The 10348-nt window shown below is 36.3% G+C and overlaps 1 protein-coding gene across 1 annotated transcript; it reads right to left on the bottom strand.

The window, feature by feature from the left end:
* Positions 1-264: 264 nt before the first annotated feature.
* On the bottom strand, positions 265-6672 carry LOC113782064 (sister chromatid cohesion protein SCC4). The gene is made up of 5 exons (XM_027327979.1): positions 6323-6672; positions 3944-4095; positions 3662-3803; positions 3263-3379; positions 265-1998 (listed from the first exon to the last, which is right to left on the bottom strand). The coding sequence occupies exons 1-5, from the start codon at positions 6533-6535 to the stop codon at positions 454-456; spliced, it is 2169 nt and encodes a 722-aa protein (XP_027183780.1). The 5' UTR covers positions 6536-6672; the 3' UTR covers positions 265-453.
* Positions 6673-10348: the final 3676 nt, after the last annotated feature.

The following is a 10348-nucleotide window of genomic DNA, read 5'->3' as shown; positions in this document are numbered from 1 at the left end:
CAAGCTCTTATTTTCAGAAAAACTGAATCCAGAAGAGATGGCTGGATCAGCTCACAGAAACTCAAGTAAGATGACAATTTCAAGATGTCCCTTGCTTGGAAAGCAATTTTTTAACATGACAATTGTTACATTTTCCTTAAACATATTTTCTAATCACCTTTTTATCTCACATATATTAAAGCATTACAATAATTTTTCTACAAAAAATCCAAAAAAATACAATCCAAACATATGCAGCTATGCGAGAACTTTCTCCTCTGGTCAGACGGAAAAGCTTTACAGCTAAAACTAATATCATGACACACAAAAATACTTGCATAATTACAGAGGGTAGGAGGACGCAGAAAAACCTAGACATAAACTTTCTGTGTCATCCTAATCTTTCATGTTTCCAATTGTCTTCTTTTTGTGCAAATAGCGAGAGAACGAATTTACAAGCGCAACCGTGGGGAACTAATTTTTATGCCTGCCAAGCCTCCCAAAGTCCAGATCCATGAGCCTATTGGATGCAGGCATCGGAGCTCGAGTGTATAGGCCAACTGATTCTGGAATGTCAAGATCAACAGTCATTGAACGGCCAGCAGTGACGCGCTTGATGTCAAGCTCGCTGAGTTGATGAGCTTCAAGTTTTACCTTGTCAATTAGTTCAAAATGATGAGGAGACATGCATGCTTCACCAATTCTTCTTTGCAAGTCCTCTACTTTCCTTTTCTGATACTCCTGATTCTCCATTTCATTGCCTTCCTCTCCTAACTGCTGGTATAAAGATGTTAAGTTTGATAGTACCCAGATCTGAGTTGGAATATCATAGAGCTTCTTTGCCAGTGTGAGAGAGGATCTCAAGATCTCTCGAGCTTGTCCAGCATCACGAAGAGCTAGAGCCAAGTTTCCCAAGGCAGTCAGATATTGTGAGACAAGTTGCAGACTTCCTATAAAATTGTGTGTTATCTGCAAGCCAGATGCCAGCCGAAGTCTCGCTTCTTGTAGATTATCCTGCCTCATCAAAAGAAGCCCATAAGCAAAAAGGACACTAGTTTTCTCCCGCACTCCAACAAAGGAATCCATTATGCTATATACTGGGCCAATCAAATCAAGTGCATTTGAAGAGGATTCAGCATCATCTATGCAAATATAAGCGACTGCAGCATAAATTTGGTACATTGCTTTCATTGATTTGCTCTCTGTCATTTTTGAAGCCTCGACAAAATGGAAGGCAGCTTCGTTATAGCATCCCATGGCATGAGCGTACTGTCCTCTAAGCATCTCAATAATACTCTGACAAGCCTGTAAAATTGTTGGAAAACGAAGGTACCAATTTCTCATTTCTACCAATGCCATTTGTGCTTCCACAAATTCCGACCGCGTAAGATCCACTGCTACTTTATTTTCCAGGAACTGCATTAAAAGCATCAAGTAGACGCCAGCCATCCAAATAGCAGAGTGTTGAAGATCCACTTCCTTCACCACATCATCTATCCCCAGTTTCTTTAATTCCTCTTGAATAGTTTGTATTCCCGACTGAATCCTCTTTCCACACTCTCTAAAAAGTCCTTTAGGACGGCTGAAAACAACGACACTGAGATCAACTAATGCATATATAGCACCCTTCGGTAGCCACTCCCCATCAATAGGAGGAGGTGCCAACTCAAGTTTATCCCCAAATGCACGTTTAACATTTCCAAAATAAGCCGGTTCTATAGATTCTTTGCCAGTTGAACTCACTCCAGTAAAACTACTAAGCTGCTCTTCTAGGCGTCTCAGTTTCTCAGAAAGTGCAGATCTGTCCCTGTACCCTAAGTCAGGCCGAGAAAGACTTAGATTTACTGAATCAATCTCTTTCTTTATTTCCCGAATATGTTGCGTCCGCTCTAAGTCAGACTTCATTGCAGCATCCACTCTGTCCACATGTTGAGCAGCACTCTTGTAGTCACAGACTCGGAGTAGATAGAATATGTGCAACATCTCATTATAAAAGAGTAAACCAAGGCACTGTTGTCCCTTTTGAACCCCAGCAGAAAAAACAAAATTGCAACATCAATTGACATTGAATGTGCAGTCTTTAAGATAACAACAGAATAAATGTACCACATATAAACGTTCTAGTGTGATTGCATAGAAACAAATGTACACGGACACATCCATAAACCAGGACCATCTATGTACAAAAATAGTAGTGGCGATTGTGGTATGTATCTATAAAACATAAGATAGAGACAAACAGGAAAAAGAAAGCCTCGAGAAAAAGTCGGCCAGATTCATGCATATCACTGGGAATTTATATCTACAGCAGGAGCATTCTCTGTCCATGCACCTGAACTATTTTCAGCTAAATAAAGGGAAATATCTCAGGTACTTGGGTGATGAAAAATGTGGAAAATAATCAGGAAAATTGCACTATACATGGAGCCATTCAAGCCCTAACTACAAGTTCACACATCATGGTGTCGTAGCAATAATCTACACATCTCATTTTCTTTCTACTTGTTTAAGCATGATTGGTTACAAATTTTAGTTGACGATTCCTCAACTACACCAGCATTTGATCATAACAAAAATCAAGCAGAGTAGAATTCAAAAAAATTCATCTGGGGCTGGCTAATCCTAGCGATATCTTTGGTCCATGACAAGCACTGGTTTGGTACTGTATCAGTGACTTCCCCTCCTTATAAGCATTTAGTTAATAAGGATGACTATGCTCACAAAATTTTTCATTTCATGTTTTTGAAGTGTATGGAGAAAACAAAAAAGAATTTTTCAGCGGAAGGGACGACAATGAAGCACGTGATCCCAGGAACACCTTTGAACCATACTCTCAATATCTAAGGCTTGACATACTAAATCTATTCATATGAAGAATAAGAAAAACATGTTAAGAGTCAACTACAGAGCTTCCCATGCTCTGAGACAAGATAAATATTCTGATCCTATCCATTATGTAGTCATGCTCCAAAGGGTAGTTCCTTGCTTGTTACTCGTCCTTTCAAATCTTTTAACCATACTAGTCTAAATGCCAAAAATTTTATTACTTATCAAGCTATAAATCTACATAATTAGGACAACAATCCGTAATGCTAATATCAGTATTTAGTGTGTAAGAGAACTACTCCCACAGCATCATCCGTTATATGATCCTGTATCACCAACAATCAGCTATAACAAAAGACACAACTAGAAGAAAAGACCCCTGAAAGCAAATAATCACAACTTACTAATAGATATCCAAGAAAAATGGGAGAACAAGGAGAGTCTGATTCATTCTTACTTTTTCAGGTGAAAAAGATTCCCATAACATATTGCACCTCTTGACAGCTCCCTCCACCAAACTTACATCACTCCATTGCATAAGGTGCACATGCAAGATTGATGTAGCAAAAAACATCTGATCCACCAACAGCATTTAGGAGATCAAAAATGTAAAATGGAATATTATTTCTCATTAGCTAATAAAGAAAGAAATCAGACTAGCTGGGGATGCCAAGAGGTTTCAACAGGTTGTTTCCATATAAACAAAGAGGAAAGATGCAACTTAGACATGTATACAGATTAAAAGGAAAAAATACCCTTCTTTTATTCTGCCAAAAAATGCTGGACAAAATCTCATTAGCAAGAGTGACTATGAGTCGGATTGGAAGTACAGATGTACAAGTTAACTGAGACTAACCTGCAACTCTTGATAACACATTTCGGTTGCACAGATGTATCCATGCTCCAAAGCAGTAATTGAACCTTTGTAGTCTCCCTCAATAATTAAAGCATTTGCTATTTGAGAATTAAAGTTGCAGAACCATAATCTTCCGGTAAACCTTTTATAGAAGTAATTCACCCATTAGTATAATAAGTCCAAAATCACAGTCACAGCACAAGAAGTGAAATAAGAAAAGCTTATGAGCTCAGCTTGATACCAATCTTCATGGGGCAATACAAGACCAAAAAGAGCACATACCCATCTCCAGATGTTGCAGTGAGTTCTAACCCCTTGTTTAATATCTGTTTTTGAGAAGGAATGGCTCCTACAAGATGGTAGCACTGGCTCAATAAGCTAAAGGCTCTACACTTGAGCTCAAAGCATGAAGGGATAGACTTTAGAAGCAGTTGCTGCAACAAGTAAAGTGTGTTGGTCAAAGCAGTTATGATACATTCACAGCAAAATAAAGGTACATCTAAAGTAATTCTCCATATCATATACTAGAGCGTCAATTATCAAAACTCAGTTGTAATGCTGCACATAAATTAAAAAGGAAAAGAAAACCTATACGTGACACATTCTCTTTATTTTGCTAATTAAAAAAAGTATGTCAGTATCTCATAAGGAAAACGTCATGAATCAATAAGACTCAGCTTCAATACAATTCTGAAAGCAAGTTGTTAATTTGCAAGAGACAACAAGATTAGTACTTCAAAGGCCTGGGAAGCATGGATTTTTCTAAAAGGCAACTAATCTCAGAAAAATTCACATAGATTTGACTTTTCTTAGACCATACCAGTACGCCATTTGGGAGAAAATGAGAAGACCATACCAGTAATAGAGAACAAAAGTATCAATATTGAACACTAGGTAGACAAGTCTGGAAAACACATATTGTTTGGTTTTTGCAACTGCAACTAAAATAAGAGGCGAAGGCTAAAATATCACTCTGATATAGCAGATAAAGCATCGCAAGAGTTGACAAGGATATCATCGTTGGAAGTGACAAGTAATGCATGTTGAGCATTTCATGACTAATGGATGAAAAGCAGTATAGAGCTGGGTGATGCAACTGATTCGCCTTATAATGGGTGGCCATCAACTTGCAGTCAGCATAAACATAAGGTACTAATGTCTCAATATGACTATCATTCGCAATCCATATTAGAAAAGGAGACGTACAATTAACACTTTCATCGTATGCATTCTACAGATTTGCTTCTTAAGTATGTCCACGTCGTGGCAGCATTGTACAATTAAATTTCTACATGCCTGTTAATTTTGCACAATATCCATTTTGTAATCGATCTAGATGCTCTAATAATAGGACTAGGATGATAAGTCATCATAATGGCCCCGCGTTATTGTACACCCCTATAGGCAGAAAGAATTTTATGTTGATCACATCTTCCCCATTCTCCTAACATCCATTATGCGAAAAATCATTTATCCACTAACGCTAACACACCGATGCTATACATTTCTCTAGTTTTGACCCATTCCCAACCCAAAAAATTAAAATCAAGTAAAGTGGGCCAGCAGAAAAATAGGAGTATTTATCTGCAAGATTTGACCGATTCTAGTTAATACAAAAATTTCCTAATATGGACCGTAACATGAAAGACCTATTCTTAAACTTTACAATCTTGCTGTCTTAAAATCCTATATTGATTAGAATTTTCTTTTTTGATCCATCCAAATAGGATTAGAATTTTCTTTTTTGATCCATCCAAAATCACAACACATCCACGTTGTGCATCCTCAAACCATACCTCATGACGAGACAAACATTTCCATTTTCAGGGGTTTGTTAGGAGTGGTGTGGGAGAGATTGCATAAAGCAGAAGCAAAAAAAAACTAGTGAGAGAATAAAATGCATCAAGCAAGTTTTTATGGTAGGAATCATTCGTAAAAGACTAGACAAATCACCATATAACAAAACTCAGAAATAACTCTCTCAATCGAACGACCATCAGACAATCGTCAATAGATGTCACCAGGATGTTAACCCTTATATGCCATTATAAGTTACATGGCATTCTCGCCCCGACAAAACATTCACAATATTGATCCAATAATTAATCCTCAATTCTATCCTCATTTTTCAATTCTAACATAAAATGAGATCCAAATAGCACTACTGATACTGATAGTCGAAGCTTGGCATATTGCCTAAGCTAAAAGGTCGTTTTACCTCTTAGACCAGCCTTTGCTAACATTAACTCCGCTTAGAAAGCGTAAAAGCATCTAACCCTCTCCCACACTCTTGCTCCTCCCTAATTCCGAATCCTAAAGACTAAAAGTTTCATGAACGCACATCTATCAAATAAATTAACAACATGATTGCATTTGGATTGGTCATTTTTTGAAAAACAAGTTTTTCATATACAATGTTACATAATACACAAACAAAAACAACCTCAAAAATACCAAAAACACAACAAAATAACCACAAAAATACCAAAAACAATCTCATCTACAGTAAAAAAATTTCACTTACATTGTTATAGTAAAATATTTCAAAAACACCCTCAAAACAGCTAATTCAAACGGAATAATAAAATAATAATAATAATAATAAACACACCCGAATACTATGAATAAAAAGCAAGGAAGAGAGGGATGATGAGTACAGACAGCGCGTTCGAGATGGGCTTTGGCGTGGTTGACGTTGTTGGAATGCTTGAGAAGGAGAGTGGCGACGCGGAGGCGAGTCTTCACTTCGACTATGGGGAGAAAGGAGACCTGACTTTGACATATGGCTTCCAAGCACTTAATGGCCTTGCCCATTTCGCCCTGGTTCTCGTGCTGATCCGCTAATCCCCACAGCCCTTCAGCTACTGCTTCCATCTTCTCCAAATTTCCGACGCCCAAATAGTTGAGCTTGCAGTTCCCTCCGACCTCACTCCATCAGATTCAGAGGTTTCTTCAGTAGGAGAAAGAATTTACTCCACTTACCAGTTGGGCTAACTGGTATTAGTACTAAATTTTGGGCTGCGAATTCGCAATTGGATACTAGCATGTTTAGACCCCCGGGAGGAGAAGGACTGAGTCCACGGTCTTACTGAACAAGTGCCCCGTTACGGAAAAAGAAAAAAAAAAGAAAAAAGGAAAATATGAGAGTATCAATTTTCTCCTCACTAAAAAGGAATACGGGGTCGTTTCATGTAAGCAAATTGTAGCTTGGGTAAACTACCCTTAATAATAAAAAATGTCGCATTTTAATCATTCAGTCCATTTTCACCATTAGAATTTAGACCCATCAAATTTTGCAGTGAAATCTGTAAATTTTAATTGAGAACATAGATTGAAGAATTGAGATTTGACGCTTTCTATTATTAAATGAGCCAATTTACGACTTGAAAAACCAAACATTGATGATTGAAATAATATAGGAATTTTCTACGTAGTTTATTCTTGTAGTTTTTACGGTACTTGAAAAGGCAATTACAAACTTTTATTCCCATTAAAAAAGTGATTCATTAGCTCATTGAGGGGTTGAAATTAATGTAGCATATATTTTTACATGCAAATCATGGTTTTAGTCAAAAACATGCTTATATCACGAAATCCAAGTTTCAATGTTCTCAATTGGCATAGAGGTGTCAAAACGGGTGATTTGAACGGGTTCGGGTTGGATAAAATGAGTAATGGGTATAAGCGAAGCGAGTCAACCCATTTATACCCATTTAATTAGATGGGTATAAATGGATAAGTTAAAAAATGAATTGGGTAACCCAATTACCCATTTATTTTAACTTTTTGTAAATTCATTTTTGCAAATTAAGTTATCAATTTATACCATCCTTTGCACCCCATCATTAGTTTTAAATATTTACTTATAATGTTCAATAAACCTAATTATCAATTTTTTCCCATCTATACTCTATGTCTCAAAATTACATACTATTTAATAATTAAACAATAAGAATATAAAAATTTGAACTAAGTACTATAAAAGTTAATATAAAAACTTAATCCAAAACTTTTGAACCTCTAGCAATTTTTCACGTATAAATTTAAATTTTCATTTTGAAAAAGTAAGAAAAGAAGCTAAAACTTGTCATAAATTGGTAATATTGAAAAATGAGCAAGTTAGCAAACTAAAAGAAAATAAAATGATAAGATAAAATCAATAAATAATAATAATAATAATAATGAAACAAAAATAGTTAACATCATGACAAAATGAAAACTTTGAAAAAAAAAAGAGAGAGGAGGTTTGGGGGAAAATAATTTTAAATGGGTTAATTGGGTTTGATGGATTACCTAATAATAAATGGATATTATTGGATAACCCATTTATATCCATATGCAAAAATTTAAAATACATATACTCATCTATTCATGGACAGATATGAGTAAATTTAGTTAAATGAATTTGTTTGATAGTTATAAATTGGCACAACTAGAAAAATAGAAGTACCGACTGACTGACTATATTGCCAGCAAGTAAACAAACAAGGTCATGACACTTTTGTCCGAGTTTCAGTTACATTTTCCTAGTAGTACCATTTTAAGCGAGAAGGAAATGCTGGGTCAACCATACAACTTTTTCTGCAGACATGATGATTTTTTCTTTTAATCCATCAATTAATTGCGAGCCTGTTCTTCTATGTCTATTAAAACAGAGACACTTTGTCTCAGCAAAACATAGGCCCTCTCAACAATCCCTATCAATTGCAGAGCTTAACATTTTTCAATTGTAACTTGTAGACTTTTAGTCTTGATCATAAGCATCTGAAATTTGGAAACTTGGGGCATGTATATTAAAAGTAGTCCTTTTCTTTAAGTGTAGAATCACAATAATTAGACAAGTTGCAGGCTAAGTAACACTTGCAGGTCAGTAGGTTGGACTGAGGATTGGGGTGCTTAATTCATTATCGTTATTATTATTATTTCTAAATTCTGGTGGGGGATATTTCATTCCTATTTCCTACACCGGGATGTAAAGTGTATCGAAGTTCTTTTTTGACCAAAAATTGATGCCGTTCACGGGTAGTGGCAGTCGATCCTGGGAATCGTCCTACATTTGATGGATGGGACTCCATTTTCAAAAGCGCTTCTGGTCATCGGTCACAAGATTCAGGATCCATGTTTGGACTTTGGAGTCCTCGAGGGAAAAAGAGAACGCTACAACTTTGGCGTCCTGCTTACTGGGTGACCGAACTTGAACGCCACAGCAACGTTAGGACGAGGTCTTGTTTCATTATATTTCGGATTATATTTTGGGGCAAAGGATATTTTAAGTTTATAAATTTACTTAATTTCTAATGGGAGTTGGTGGTAAATAAATTCACCATAAAAGTGTTGACGATCACCTAAGGGTGGCAACGGGAGCGAGTGTCTGCAGAGATAGAAATAGGACAGGGCGGGGTGAGAAAATTTCCCCCCATCTTAACAGAAAAATTCCCTTTATTTTCTTCAACAATCTTTCCATTCATGACCTTTATGCCCCGAATGAGATACTCCTCTACTATTTTGTAAGGGTGACAATTCTCAATACGGCCTATAAATATGATTCAAATTTAACATGAAACTAACGGGTATGATTTACTCTTCATAAGTTCATGTTAAAATTAGGTCAATCCCAAATAACCCGCCAAGCAAATAGGTCCAAATCAGTTCAAACACAGGTTGACCCAGTTGATCCGTCTGATGTGTCTAATGTATAGTTTATAATTTAATAAATAAATTAGAGGTATAAAGTAAATAAAAAAGAAAAGTAACCAAGATTATAAATTTGTATTACGAGAACGGAATCATATATATTATGCAAAAATAAGATATTTATTTATGAAAGTGTCATAGTTTTGTTTTTGTTCATGATTTTTTTCGTACATAAAAAAACCCAAAAATTTTCTATAAGCACCACGTACAAAAAGCTATGAACGTGTTGTAATTTTCTATATTCTTATAGAAATTCTATTATTAAAAAAGGTCCACCATGCTATCAAGGTAAGAGAGTAAATTTTTTTTAAAAAAAGTTAAGCAAACAGATTGCTCGGATCGAGTTGGGGTGATTCATGAAACTAGCGAATGGTCTTAGAATTAAAAAAGTTGACCAATTTAATTTTTTGAACCGTGCTCGGGTTAAGGTGCTGCTGTTCAGAGTACCTAAATGTCAATCTGACCCGCCAACTCGCGGGCCGACCTGATCCAACACCACCCACCCCCAACTGTTTTGGTCTTCGGTTCATTTTCAGCTGGGATATTCGGTGCTGACGGAAAAGCTAATCTATAGGTAGCAAGCGGCAATGGAAAGAAGAGAGCGTGGACAATCCTTTACGGCAAGAGGAAATTTTCCTCACTAACTCTTCTTCAAAATTCTTTACAGGAAGTGGAAATTTTTCACATAAAAATAATTAATAACCAGGGCATACAATTGCGATCAAACCACCCACTGACCTTTTATTTTTTTGGTTGGGTTTAAACAAGTATGTTGTCACCACCAAAAGCCACCCACAACGGAATATGTACAGCCCAGGTCCTGTATTTGAGCACGAATTAGTATGATTCGATTTACTATTCCCATCCAACACTGAAATCACGCAATTCTGGTTACGATGCTCCTTGCTTTACTCAGTCGTTTGAAAAGGCCAGGAAAGTCCAATTAATTTGGTGTATTTGTTGGCCGACCGAATCAGCAGTACTAAAACTACA

The sequence above is a fragment of the Coffea eugenioides genome, chromosome 1 (assembly GCF_003713205.1).
Source record: "Coffea eugenioides isolate CCC68of chromosome 1, Ceug_1.0, whole genome shotgun sequence".
Lineage (NCBI taxonomy): Eukaryota > Viridiplantae > Streptophyta > Magnoliopsida > Gentianales > Rubiaceae > Coffea > Coffea eugenioides.
The sequence above is the reverse complement of the archived record's forward strand: the minus strand, read 5'-3'. Positions and strand labels throughout refer to the sequence as shown.

Excerpts from the sequence above, each read along its gene's own strand:
- LOC113782064 (XM_027327979.1), bottom strand. The coding sequence starts at position 6,535 with ATGGAAGCAGTAGCTGAAGGGCTGTGGGGATTAGCGGATCAGCACGAG. Across the intron at positions 3,380-3,661 it reads TGTGTTATCAAGAGTTGCAG|ATGTTTTTTGCTACATCAAT; the intron begins GTTAGTCTCAGT and ends TTGGTGGATCAG. Across the intron at positions 1,999-3,262 it reads AATCTTTTTCACCTGAAAAA|GGACAACAGTGCCTTGGTTT; the intron begins GTAAGAATGAAT and ends GGGGTTCAAAAG.